This window comes from Opisthocomus hoazin, chromosome 2 (genome assembly GCF_030867145.1).
Source record: "Opisthocomus hoazin isolate bOpiHoa1 chromosome 2, bOpiHoa1.hap1, whole genome shotgun sequence".
Classification (NCBI taxonomy): Eukaryota; Metazoa; Chordata; class Aves; order Opisthocomiformes; family Opisthocomidae; genus Opisthocomus; species Opisthocomus hoazin.
This window is the reverse complement of record NC_134415.1, coordinates 15,900,827-15,915,548: the sequence shown is the minus strand read 5'-3', so window position 1 is coordinate 15,915,548 and position 14,722 is coordinate 15,900,827. Positions and strand designations below refer to the sequence as shown.

The window sequence follows — 14,722 nt, the reverse complement described above, 5'->3', positions numbered from 1 at the left end:
ACATTTTATTAATGTGCCAAACAGAGGCAGTGACAAATGAGATTGCATGAGAGGCTGGGTGACTAGTTCTTTCCCTCCTCGTTTTATGGCTTCATGCACTGGCACCAATGCCATCCATGTGCTGCCTAATTTTCTAAGTACAACTGAAATACATGTTGGTTAATGTGAAGCGGAAGACAATTTCGTGACACCACTGAGCATGCCTAGCAAAGAAGAGATCTTGCTCATTATTTGGAAATATTTTCCATATTTTCTCACTGTTTATGATCCTGATTCTGATCTCTGTATGAACACAGGCAAGTAAGCCATTCTATTTCTCTGCTTGCAATAGACTATTTATAAAGACATTCATTATCATTCACTATCTTCTTTTTAAACATGATTTTGATAATAGAAGGAAATTTGTTTTAATTATTTCTTTTCCTAGGGACTTTTTGACCAGCTGAGATCCAAATGGAATTTCACATTGAAGAGGTGCTGAAGGAGACAGAGGAAAGATGTTCTGCCCATGCTTACCTACAGTAACAACAGTGAGGAGGTTTTTTAAGAGTTGCTCCTCCTGATGCCCTGTCATATAAGAGCAGTGAAGGCTCTAGAAACACACTTCGTCTAGGCACTCTGGATTTTTCTCAGCAGTTGCTCCGCTGTTAAGATTTTGGCTGTCCTCACGTTCCTTTGAGCCCCCTTGCCTTCCTTCCCCTTCAAGGCGACAACGGGGAGCAGCCGGTTGTCCCTGCTGGGCAGTGCCAGCGGAGGGCACCCCAGCACTGCTTTTGCCAGGTCAGACCTTACCCAGGGCTTCGGTTCAGGGTGGGATTCATGAAAACAAGTGTTCAAAGCAGGTTGAGTAACCTGTTTCACCCGGATGATACTGCTAGTTTTCTCAGCATTTTATGCATTTTTCCTTTCTGTGCACTTTAGAAATGACCTTCGTTGATTAAGGCCAAGACTACATGTAAAAATGTGAGCAATCATAAATTGCTCCAGTTGGTCTGGTAAAGTGGTCCTGTAGCTTTTTGCACATAACCACCCTCCCTTGTATCTGAACTGATTGCAAGTGCTGGCTTCACTCCTGCGCCAGTGGCACAATTTGCTTGCACTCTGCCTTACTGCATAGTCGTCAGGGAAAGGAAAAAGGGAAAGGAAGTGTTTAAAAAGGCTGTAGAAAGCTGTGCTGCATACAAAGGCCCGGTCGGACAGCCACAAATACAATCTATCTGCAAATGGCTATCTTAGGAAGGGCTCCTGTTTAATTTTAATCTTAGAAATACAAGAATCATGCAGCATATGAACTTGCTGGAACATTTTGTGATATTTACTGTGCAAAAAAGGAAGTCAGAATCATTGACGTTGAGTCACCCTCTGATTTCTCGGGGGAAGTCTGGAGCCAACTGTTGTGACAGGGGAAGTAGGCAGAGTTGCTGGGGAGTTTTATTCCTAATATCTCAGAGTAATATCAGATTAGGCTAATCTTTATGCTGCTAGTATAAATCATCCACTTTGAAATGGCTTTTGCATTTGCATCTTGGGTTGTTAGACCCTCTCTATGGGCCCACCTCGCTATGTTTAGTTGCTGGAGACAGTGCTGCTCTAATTAGTGAGGAAAACCTGGAGCCCTGGCTTCTTGGAACAGCAAGACTGCATGGTTTAGTCAAGGTATCACAGAGTCCCCCAGTGAACACCTCACTCATGAATTAAAGTTACTATCTTTCAGTGAAACCATTTAAGAGTGAATGAGGTAAATGCATTGTAGATACACTCATTTCTGCTGGTAGTAGAAATGTTTTCTAACTTGACCATTAATGCTGGACTGAAGATAGGTTTTTGGTAACTGCTGTATCGTAAAATTTCAAATAGTTACAAACTGGAACTTGCTTTACATCAAGAGACAGTTCCATATGTTTCTGGTGACAGAACGGTATTGCACAACGTACTCTTTAAGCAAGCAAGTTGTTAAGTAATTGTACAAGGAGGAAGCTTGCAGAGAAGGAACCTACAGATAATATGGAGGCAGTTTTTGACAAGCACTACGACACTTTACTGCTTACTGAGTCTTTTTAATTTAAGAGCACGCTGATGTGAGTAAACTGCTTGCTTTCTTACCGCTACCTTACTTCTTGAATATTTGTAAAGAAGAAAGTTCAGAGATGTTTTAACTTCATTTTGCTGTGATTGTTTTCTCTTAGGAAACCTTACATGCCTTTAGCAGTGGGGAATTTGCAACTATTTACTTTAACTATTTATTTAAGCAAAAAAGAAAAACCTGTGTGACATTTGCTTAGAAAAACCATTAGAAAAATTGTAATAGTTAAGGTGATACTTTTTATAGGAGCAAGTTCAAATTAGTCTTTCAGCACTGTAAAGCCAGAATAGTTTTCCAGAACTTATGACTAAGTAGTAATCTGGTATACTTGCAATTATTATTAATTACTACTATTAACATGCTATTTAGTGTGCTACAAACTGTGAAATTATTATTAAGTAAAGCTGGTAGTACTGGAGGTTGTTGTAGATTCTAGAAGCTTTAGAACATGAAGTTTTGGCTTAGGGAGGGTTAATGACAATAGACCATGCTTCTACACTTGATATTTGAGTATTTTAACTATTTTAAAAAAAGCTTGTCTAAGCAAACAGTATTTTCTGTTCAGTGTATTGTTAAGTTACTCTTAAAAATCATGTTTTTCCTTACATAGGGATGGTGATTAACACTTACAAATGGGAAATGGGTGTTAAAATTGATAGCTCTATGAAAATATCTGCTCAATGCTCAGTAAAAGCAAATGAAAGGAACGCTCTAAGAAAATGGAGAATGAAAGAGAGAACATTATTGTGGCACTGTGTCCATCCATAAAACTATATGGTATCTTAATACTGTAGTCTGCTGCAGCATTCCATCTCAAAAAGAATGTAATGGAAATGGAAAAGATCCCAAGGAATGGAACATCTTACAGAAGGCACTGCTGGAGATGGGATACTGAGCTAGATGAACCTTTCATTTGACCTGCTACATATTGTCACAAATGTACTTTATTTTCTCAGTTGTATCCATTAAAAGTAAGTAATTTTATTTGAGGTACCTTTGTTTAGTTTTATGTAATGAATAATTGAATTTAAATGTTGTTTTTTTATGCTATTACCTTATTTAACATTTCTATCCAAGTGTATCTTGGTATCATTCAAACTAAAACCGAAGAAGTAATGTGTGCCTCATTCACTATCCTTAATGATAAAAATGTAAAACATAAGAATCTGCATATGTATTGCACTATGAAACTATGTGAAAGATGAAGTGAAATGATGTGAGAAATGAACTGTATCTTTCTGGTGTCGAAAACAACAACCAAATTTACTTTAAAGGTTATATTTCAATGATTATGCTGGTCTATGAGAATGGTCTGTTTCTTAGGAATTAAAGCACAGAAGATTAAAATCACTTGCTTAAATCAATATTTCCTGCTTATTGATTTTAAACATGCTTTAAAGTTATCAAACATATATATAAGATATCAAATCAAAGTAATTTTAGTCAATTCACCTAGAGATAATATTGTTATATCTGACTATTTCATATCAGTAGAAAGTTTTACATGAAAGGTTTTTTTTTTGTGGCCTAGGAAAATGAAAGTAATATCTGGAGTATTCAGTCTTTTGATTTGTTTTATTTTTCAGTCTGGATATTAGATTCACTCTTCCACAGTTCAAGCATTGAAACTTTCAGCCTGAACAAGTAAGATTTACAAACTACAGTTTCTCCGTATTTAAATTTAGATGTAAATAGTAATTAAAGAGTCAAATAACCTTAAAAAGAAAATATTTTTTTAAAAAGCAATACATTGTAATTGCTACATTTATGTTCTAGTTATATAATATGACCATTTATTAACATAGTAAAAAGTCTTGCTCTGAAACATTTTTTAAAGGTAACCTTTGCAGAGAAATTTCTATTAAAAGCCTCTATTTCAACATATTACAGATAGAAATTTTTGGATTAATAATTTTTCTCATGTATTTTGCCAGGTATTCTCAGGTATTTCTCGTGTTAGCTATCTTACAGTAATTTCTACAGTTTATTCCAAAATATTGCAGATAATTTCAGACTTGTAAAGACCAACTATTTCCTTTCCCCCACAATTATACAGAAGCTGAAGTTTTATAAAATTATCCCTGAAAAAGTCTTATTTACTGTAATATTCAAGGTCTACAAAGCATAGAGGAATGATAGTCCAGTTTTATTTTGACATGTGCAGGTAAATCAATGCCCCAAAAATTTAATTTAAAATTCCACACAGTGAAATTGCAAATTTGCAAAAAATGTAGAATTCTCAAAATGCAGCACTTTCTGGAGAAATGCTTGTGGCTCTTACACATCTTCCCACAAAAGACATTCCCATGACTATCCTGGTTATTGCTATTATATATCAAATGTCTCCTGGATTTTGAGGAAGCAAAGAGAACAGAGCTGCCCAACGGAAATGGGGCTCTCCCTAATGACTCCAATTTACCAGCATCAGGCCAGTGTTCCACCTCATTCCTATCACATCTTTCCTTTATCTCCTTACTGCCTCTACAATGCTGTTACCTACCTTCAACTGACTACTAAAAAATAATTTTGGCCAGATATTGTTGGCGGGCTTGGGAGCTGAGAATCTGTGCATTTCTCCAAGCTACACCCAAATAAATACCGTAGATATATATGGTTTTTTTCCTTCTGGTTATGAGTCCTTATATGCTCCAGCACTGGTTTTTAGCCATCTCAACCACAGAGTACAGAAGACTCTTTGGGGATGTTTTTATCCTGGGATGTGTTCAGGACTGCCTATGAGCTTGGGCATTACGTGTAACTCTTCTGACTTTTTTGATCTTAAAATGAGTGTAATAACGTTTAAGTACTTGATACAGGTTTTGTTCGGAGAATCAAATTATATTTGTCATGACCTGCATGAACTTGCCAAGATTTTCAAAGGAAGATCCAGAAATATGAACCCATATTTAGACATATCAGTAAATAATATAATTCTCAAAAGCAGTTTCCATTGAAACTTGTGATATGTTTCTGTGATGCCGGCCAACATCTCAGACATATCATATGATTTTCATACCCATACTGATACATTCCATGCTGCATCTTTTTTTACCAGAAACCTCCTATCCATTCACAGAAACTTTTACAAACTTTTCTATATTCCTACCAAGATCTCACCGTTTCCTGCATACTGTTTGTACCTGTGCAGATATTAGCCCCTCAGTGCACCACAAAAGTCTTCACTGAATCCTGAATGACAGTTTAGGTGTCAGCTACTGCATGAGCTAGACTTATTCAAGAAATTTAATTCTTTCTTCTCAGTGGAATTTATAGAAAGCAACAGAGTACACCTCATTCAAAGAATGGGAATGATCACTGTCAAGCAAATAGCAGATGACCTTTTGGCCTGCAACGTCATGTCTTATGAAGAAGTGAATACCATTGCTTGTGAAAAGGTTGAACAAGAAGCCTCAAGAATGATGATTTACATGATTTTGAATAAAGGTTCAGAAGCCTGCAATATTTTGGTGAAGTCACTTGAGAAACACAACCCTTTTCTCTTTCATGACCTGCAAGGATATTGTAAGTATTACTGGTTATATTTTTGTCTTCTAGTCAGGAATTATATTAGTGTAGAAAAATACATGAAAAACTTACAATGGACTAATTTTTATGATAGTCTTATAATTCTGTATTTAGCCAAGCTCTAATTCGATTTGTGTGATCTGAACTGTTTCATTTGAGATAGTAAGACAGGGAACACTGAGAAATTTTACAAACGTGAAGACACAAAGAGAGGAAGCCCAAATCCAGTGAAAAACTCTGAAAGGGTGAAAATCATCTGTGATCAGATAGCTGAAGTTCAGGCAGTTAAACACATCCCATCACTTGTTTATGATAAGAGAGTTGTGGGTGAGCTGAACACTGAATTAGATCAGTTGTATGGCCAAAATTCATATAAAATTTAATGGGGATATGTAATGAGTTTTTCAGATATAAACCTCTTGCCTGGAAGCTGATCCAGTTGTGCACAGGCTGCAAGTTCGTTGTGTGGTTAAAGGACTACCTTATTGTATGAATGCAATGCATACACCCAGGCTAATCTTTCAGGACTCCCACAGAGGCATGGCATTTCTTACCGAAGCATTTCCTTTGCATAGGTTTTCTTGATTTTCTTCAGTTTGTGGGACTGTGCTTCTTTACTCCACCTGCTTCAAAAGTCTGGTCTTGGACTACACGTCTGACTCAGTCCTGTCCCTTAGTCTACATGATGTGCTTTAAGAAACACTGCATGCAAACCTTCCAGGGCTCCCTTTAGAAGCAGTTTTTTTGTAAGCTTCAGACTTTCTAGATGTTACTACATTTTATTCTGTCCATGATGGAAGCGTCAACTAAGCTCACCTCCAAACTGTGTGAAAGCAACTGTTAGACTAACCAAAAGTAACAAAAATGCAAAAAGCAGTTTAAAAAAAGAACTGGATTAGAAGTTCATTTGGTCCAACTATCAAAAACTGTTACTGATTGACAAATATCTCTCTTAATACTCTAATACCTTTCATATATATATATATATATATATATATGCTGTCTTTCCATATTAAAATCTTATTACATAAAAACGTCATAAAAGCCACATCATGTGTTTGCACATATAAACTTTCATATGCTTGTATGCAAGCTTACATTTCTGGAATCCGGTGCACAAATAGGCTAAGTCCATAAGACCCTCAAATAAGGGGTGAAGTGGAGCCAGAGTGGTATCTGCAGACTATATGAGTAAATGCAGCCCTTATCAATTAAGTCTTGGCTAGACAGTGGACAATAAATACATCTCATGCCTCTTGCTTACCGCTATTTCATTGATTTAGCAAGTACATTCAGACAGTTCTTTCAAAAGTAATGAAATTTTAATTGACAAACTCATTGACTATTTAATTCACTGATACATGATCTGTTTGCCTTAGGTACTACCGGGCAAGTGGAACAAGACAAATTAAATGACTTGATTCAGGATTTAAAGTATGTGTATCTATCTTCAGCTTTTCAGAAATATCATCCTCTTGGTAGTGATATTGACATAATTTTTGATTTGGGAACTGCGTATACTGATGTCTTGCTGTGGAAAAAAGATATACATAATAGCAGGAAAGGGCAGCTGACGCTAAATGTCCTTCTGGAGGAACTGAAAAATCCCTGCATTATAGAAGGAGAAGCTGGCAAAGGAAAAACAACTCTTCTGAAAAGAATTGCTGTACTCTGGGCTTCTGATAATTGCTCCGCTTTGAAAAAATTCCAATTCGTTTTCTTTATCAGCCTGACTAGCACAAGAGGTGGGATATATGAGACTGTCTGTGATCAGCTTCTTTTTGAACAATACCCCATACACAAACAAGGTTTCATGAAAATGCTACTAGCACAAAGACAAAGGGTCCTTTTCCTGTTAGATGGATATGATGAATTCAAACCCCAAAACTGTCCAGAGGTAGAAGCAATGATTAAAGAAAACCACAAATTCAAAAACATGGTCATTATTGCTACCAGGACAGAGTCTATCCATAAAATCAGGCAGTTTGGGTCACTGATTGCTGAAATAGGAGATCTGTCGGAGGAGAGTTGCATGAAGCTCATTAAAAATGTCTTGACAAATAAGCTGGCTGACGGTCTGTTAAACCAGCTTAAAGAGGCCACTTCCATGAAGACCCTTATGAAGACTCCACTTTTTGTCATCATTGCCTGTGCCATACAAATGGGTGAAAGTAATTTTCATCCAAGCACCCAGACTCTACTTTTCTCTACTTTGTATGACTTGATGGTGGAGAAAAACAGGTACAAAACAAAAGAAATAACAGAAAATCATATTATGCTGAGCATAGATCATTGTGGAGACTTAGCTTTAGATGGAATATTTGATCAACGATTTGATTTTCAGTCTGAAGATTTAGCTGACGTAAAAGAAGAAGTCCTGCTAGCTTCAGGTCTTCTGAATAAATACACAGCTCAAAGACTAAAGCCAACGTATAGATTCTTTCATAAGTCATTTCAGGAATACACTGCAGGCAGAAAACTTTGCAAGCTGCTGACATCCTGCCAAGAAGCAGAGGTGAAGAAAGGCTATAGTTATCTACAAAAAATTAATAATATTTCAGATATTACTAATACTTATTTCAATTTGCTCCTCTACACTTGTGGATCCTCTCTAGATGCTACAAAAATAATTTTGGACTTACTGAAAAAAGTCGATCAGCATAGAGATATTTCTCAACTATTTTCATTAAAGGATCTGGCTTTGGAAAGCAAATACACAGAAAGATCAGAAAATATAACAGAAAATGAAGATTTAAATAAAACCAACAAGGATATATTTGCAGACTGTGTCATTAATTTCTTTTATGAAAGTTCTTCAAAATCAGCACTGAGCAGAGATTTTGAAGAGTTTTTCTGTGATAAAAGTATTTACATTAATACTCAAAATATCCCAATTTATTTCTCTGACTTTTTTAGATACTTACCGAATTGTGTTAGTGCGCTAGGACTCATTAAGTTAGATTTTTTTGGCAACTGCTCACCAAGTGAGGAAATAGGTGATGAGAATGTGAAAGATCTTCAAATTAGTTCACTTAAAACTTATATTCCTGAAAAGGCTGTCTCCTTATTCTTCAACTGGAACCAGAGTCTCAGATCTTTAGAAATTACACTTCAAGATTTCAACAAGTTAAAGAAACGTGATATTAAATATCTGGGCAAAATATGTTGCTCTGCTGCAAGCCTCAAGCTGTGCATCAGCAATAGTGCTGGTATCACAGGAACATTGAATGACGTCCTTGAAACCTGTAAAAACTTACAAGATCTTTCTGTGGAGTCCACACCTCTTACTGTGGAAGATGAGCGACAGATCACAAGAATGACAAAGCTGAAAACCTTACATGTGAGAGATCTGCAAAGTGAAAATCTAGAAGGTACAGTATTTACTGGCAGTAAATGAGCTCTTTTAGATAAACGTGGATACAAAGTGGATCATGGCTGTCTTGTATGTGGAAGATGCCTGGTTTTGATCAGTTTGAGAAATATTATATTGCTAGAATGCAATTCTGTGTTCATGGTGAAAGTGATTGCAGTCTACTCAGTTATGTAAATTTACTTATGTTATTTAGTGATAAGGACTAAGCACACAGGGGACTGCATTAGCAGTAGTGTACCTGGGGAAGTGGTTATTCCCTTCTATTCTGCACTCTCGTGGCCAGTCTGGAGTATTATGTGCAGCTTCGGGCTGCCCAGGATGAAAGAGATAGTAACAATCCCGCTAGAGTCCAAGGGCTCTTCCAGGGAGCTGGAGCACCTAACACACAAGGAGAAGCTGAGACAGCTGGGCATGATTTGCCTGGAGAAGAAAAGGCTAACGGGGCAACTAATTGCAGTCTTACATTACCTTAAGGTTGTTACAGAGAAGATGGAGCTTTTCAGAGGTGCACAATTAAAGGTCAAGAGTCAACAATTTCAAGTTTGTAATAAGGGAGGTTCCAACTCCACATAGACTAGTTTTTACTAGGAGGGTGATCAAATAGTGCAACAGGGATCTGGAGGTCATTTCATCACTGTCTTCAGAGATTTTCAAAACTCGACTGGATGAGGGTCTGGGCAACCTCATCCGACTTTAAATTCAGCCCTGCTTTGAGCAGGAAATCGAACTAGATGATCTCAGAAATTTAAAAAAAAAAAAATTTTTTTTTTTTATCATCCTATGACATATAATCTCAAGATTATTCTGGAACTATATATTAAATAAAAAAATGATCTTTTCCACGTGCAAACATATGCCAAGGTTGTTAGGGAGAGCAATGTAAGAGTATAGTAACAACATCCATATTGACCCAAAAAGAAGGGTCCATCTACCTTGGTTCATTGTCTCCAATAGCACCTATAAGTGGATGTGTAAGGAAGAGCAAGAACAATGCAAGAATCTGTAATACTTTATTCTTAATAATCTCACAGCCTCTCTTTTAAGTTCAGACCAGCTTACTATGCTTATGATTTGTTTATTCAGTGACCTCCCCAAAGGGTCCTGCTAATGTTTGTCTGTCTTTGCTTTGACCCCATGTAAACCTACTGCATCTGCAGCATCCTTTGGCAAAGGGCGTAAAAGACTATATCCTTAATGTTTGTTTTGGACTGGTTTCAATTGGTGGCCTCTTGTTCTTGTACTGGAAGAAAAAAACTGATCAGTCAGTCTCTACCCAATCTTTACCATGCACTCATCGTTTTGTAGATCTCTCCCTCGGGTATTCTCCCAGGTCATCCCTTGTAGACATCCATATTTTCACACAAAACCATTATTTACTTTTCACAAGAACCTAATATCACTGGACTATATGTGTTCTACAAATGAATTTGTTCCTGTATTACATTAACATGCTGTATATATCTATGGGGGGTTTTTTTGGCAGGTGGACTTATTGATGGAATAAAGAAACTTGTGAATGCTGAAGGGCTTGTACTTGACAACATAAGCATGGATGAAGGTGATGCAAAAAAATTAGGTAATTCCCTCTCTTCTATTTTACACCATAATCAAGTATATAGTGCTGAGATTGTGAGTGTTTTAACAAGTTGGTCTGAAGTTTGTACACTATTAGGACTTGAAAATCCTATCATCTAATTTAAAGAAGTAATTTCATATATATTTGCATTGAAGTCTTGATATGTTCTGTATCCTGATTGTCACAAAGTATTAGAGTGCTCCTCTCAAGTTAGTAATGCATGCTGTAGTCAAACAGATCTAACATGGCTAATCTGCATGAACTGCAAGTCAGGAGATCGAAAAGGTGATATAGTTCCCTTCCCTGGCCTGTTGCTGACTTTCTGCAAGGTCATTCACTGGATACCAATGTTGAACAGCTTGAATAATGTTTGCTAGGGTCACACAAGCCAATAACTGAAATGGAGATGGCCATCCATATGTCTACTCATCCTCTCTTTGATGGCATGGTAAAACAGTGCTTCTCCTGGATTTGTTCCACAAGAAGATCACATTTGATCTATGAGTTACGTTCTCTTGGCTGAAGGGCAGTTTGTATTGATTGATGCAGTAGCTGAATAAGGGGCTGTGTTTATCTTTTTTTTTGTGAACAAAACTTATCATATATTTCATGGCATCAAAATATAGATAGTTGTAGTATGCCAGACAATCAACATCTAGTTCTCTCTAGCTATTTGCTGTGATCAAGAAATTATAAACATATCAAAATAGTCCACCTAGCAATGTGACTTTTTTTTTTTCTCCATTCTGTTGATAGCTGAAGGTATCAGAAATCTGAGAGAGCTACGCTTATTATACATGAATCATTTGACAGCTATTGGGGATGGCATAATCTATATTGTAAGATCAATCTCTGATGAACTGAGTGAACTTGAAGAAATCCAACTAGTCAACTGCTGTGTCTCCAGTGATGCTGTGGAAATTCTAGGTAAGAATAGTAACAGTAACTTTACAAACTGAATATGTGTGTTTTGAAAATGAAAACATAATTCTATAACAGAAGGAAAAAGCATATAACGTTAGAATTAGAAACACTTAGGTTCACAATGAGTTTCAGTTACCAGAGATGTAAATGCAGTAAGGAAAGGTTATATAAAGATATTATATAAATCCTAAGTAGAAAGGTTATATAAAAGTCAAAGATAAACTATTGCATAGCTCTGTAAACAAAAAAACAAAGAGGAAAGCAAATAATGGATGATGTAAGCAAAGCTAGTTGTTAAAGTTGTTTTTGTTTAAATCATTACCAAAAACATTCATTCTGATCAGGTACCTACTCAAAGCATTTTAACAAGGTCATAGTAGTACAAATAAAGATAAATAAAATTATTTAACTAAAACAGATGAAGTTAGGTTAGCAGAACTTGGGGAAATTCACAATTAAGTATGTAAGGAACAAGCTGAAAGAATCATTGAACCACAGACAACATTGTCTGAAAGTTTGTGGAGGCAGGAAAGTGGAAAATCCAGTATCTTTTCCATGAAAGAAGGAAGTCATAGACAAGCCAGCCTCACTGATACCAAGGAAAATTCTGAGACAGATTATCACACAAACATTTTGTAAGCACTTTGATTATAGAGATAAAAAGTAGCATGAACAAATCACACCAAACCTTTCCAGGGAACAGGGTAATAAGATTGTTAAATGATAAATCTGGATCTATCATAACTCAAGTGAGGTTTTTAACACTATCCTATAGAACATCCTTAACAAGAAGCTAATGAAATATATATAAATATATGGATGCACAACTGGTTGAAAAATTACTTTCAAAGAGTTATCACAAGTGCTTCACTGAGTGAGAGAACATTTTGATACAATCAATTAAGTCCTTCCTTGTTCTAAACAATATTTTAACTGATGGCTTAAATGACAGAATGGAGGATACGCTTATAAAGCTTCAGATGATACTGAGCTCAGAAGGCTGACAAGCCCTGTTGGAATGCAAAACCATAAGTAAAATTGGATGCATTTAAGAGGTGGTCGTAAAATAAAAGTAGGGAATTCAGTATAGACAGATGTAAAGGGCTATAGCTGGGAATGAGATGTCAATTTCATGAATATAAAATGGAGATTAACCTGTGCAGAATAGAGAGTCAGAGCTCTTCTGCGGAAGACTGGAAATGCTATGCTATTGCAAAAAACATGTGCTGGTGAGTCCTGAGCAACAAATTTGTGCCCAAGCTTGGTATCATAATTAAGAAAAGTGTAGAGAAATTGAGAAAGATCACCAAGAACAGCTAGAGTTTAAGAAAATGTGACTTACAAGGAATGGTTTAGTTTTGTTTTGATTGAGAAGTCTGAAAAAGACATAATATAGTTTTTATGTTCTTTAAACATTGCTACAAAGAGATGTAATCAACCACTCTTTTTGTCCACTGGGAGAAGAAAGTAGCTAAATTTGAAACAAAGAATATGTAGAATGGATATCGGCACAAAACCCAGGAAGGTAAAATAGCACCTAGGGAGAATACGGAAAATTTCCAAGAGCAAAATAGATAAATCTGTATCATGAATGATTTAGACTCATTAATATCCTGCCCCATTACAGATCCTTAGGTTCTTAGGTCCCATCTAGGCCCACCCTTCTACAGTTCTCTGAACTTGTAAAATATATATTTTTATATCATAATAAAATGAACTTGACAGATTTGTGAAGTAGGAGGTTGAAGTCTCCAGGGCTTAAACCACTAAAAAATCTCCCGTGTATTCAGACAGCTTTGCCCTGCTTCTGTGTTGCAAAGACATCTTAAAGATGTCTCATTACCACTGAAGATTCGTTTAGCCACCAGAGTATAAGTTATGTAGAACCACTACTCCAACTCTGGTGGCTAGCGAGGTCCTTTATTTTATTAGTTCCTGGAGACACAATTAGCAACAAGAAAGCATAGTTTGCATCACAGGGACATCAGAAAAGTGAGGAAAACCTGGAGGCTATGAACAATCTTGTCTTGCTGTTCATTAAAAAACAAAGCTAAGAAAGGTGCAATAGAAGACAAGTCATGCTGCACTGAAAACATTTATAATGAGCTTTTTCTTTTCCTGTAGCTCAGAATCTTTGTCATTTGCCAAAACTGAATGTACTTGATTTGTCAGAAAATTACTTACAAAAGAAAGGAAAAGATGCCATCCACAGACTTGGTAAGTCAGCAAATTTCTGTAGATAAATTATTTAAATTGTGAATGAGCTTAAATTCTAGGACTTATGCAGACCGAAATTCAAGAACTCTTTCCTCTTTTATTTTTAAATAGGATATAGAATCATATTCTCTCAGTGAATGGAAAGTTTTTAGAAGTGAGGAATGTTGTATGCAACTGGATACTATTTGCTGTCAAAGCAACTGTCTCATAGTCTTTAACCTGTCAGTATTTTCTTCACTGTTCAAATGTGATTTGATTAGACTTTTTAAAGTGAATTCTCAGTGAATTGTTATAACAAAGAAATTACACTTATTTTAATTTAGTTGATGGCTTATATGTCCTACCTGGGATGAAAGTCCTGATGCTTCCCTGGGGAGATGATGTAAAAGTTTGCCTAACAAAATTGTTAGAACTACTGGAAACAATGCCACAGCTGACAAAATTTGGATTGAGGAAATGGAGCCTCACTGATGTGGAGGTCAGAATTCTAGGTAAGTAAAGGTATGAAGGACAAAACCCAGGAAATTCAAAACCAGTTCAGAAAACCCAACAACTTTTAATAATGTAAGTGAAGTAGCATCAGGTCTGGATAGGATATAGATATATATATATAGCTATATATATGTAGCATTAGGTAAGCCAAATGAGCCACTTTTCTACTCATCGAGGACCATTTTTCACTGCATAAGTAGTGCAAGGAAGACTGCAGGCAAATGGAGATTCCTGGTGAAGAATTAACTTGAGAGGGAATATTTTCTGATTGACGGATTGATTATCTCCTCCATAAACATGACAGAAGTACAAGCGGACTCTTCTTACATCAAATCTTCCACTAACATAATGTGTGTTATGGATCATATGTCAATAGTAGAGTTATAAAAGGCAAAAACTAACTTTTATCAAGGCAGATAGCTGAAGATTAGGGCGATATCAAAACTGCCTGGATTCGCACCACTCACCCCTTCTGAGGATACAGTAGAAATGAAATGTCAAAATGAATGAAAGTTTTCATGAGCCTGAGGGT

At 36.3% G+C, this 14,722-nt stretch overlaps 1 protein-coding gene across 4 annotated transcripts in view; it reads left to right on the top strand.

Moving 5' to 3' along the window:
• Positions 1-1,551: 1,551 nt before the first annotated feature.
• The window catches only part of NLRC4 (NLR family CARD domain containing 4), a 30,986-nt gene continuing 17,815 nt past the window's right edge, over positions 1,552-14,722 (top strand). For 3 of the 4 annotated variants that reach the window (XM_075412716.1, XM_009934408.2, XM_075412714.1), the window contains exons 1-9: positions 1,552-2,078; positions 2,694-3,054; positions 3,670-3,727; positions 5,345-5,605; positions 6,988-8,979; positions 10,465-10,557; positions 11,314-11,484; positions 13,606-13,698; positions 14,022-14,189. In XM_075412716.1, coding sequence (XP_075268831.1) covers position 3,727; positions 5,345-5,605; positions 6,988-8,979; positions 10,465-10,557; positions 11,314-11,484; positions 13,606-13,698; positions 14,022-14,189 — 2,779 coding nt within the window. In that variant the 5' untranslated portion in view covers positions 1,552-2,078; positions 2,694-3,054; positions 3,670-3,726. The remainder of the gene's footprint in view (positions 2,079-2,693; positions 3,055-3,669; positions 3,728-5,344; positions 5,606-6,987; positions 8,980-10,464; positions 10,558-11,313; positions 11,485-13,605; positions 13,699-14,021; positions 14,190-14,722) is intronic. The other variant, XM_075412715.1, reaches the window with a different exon arrangement.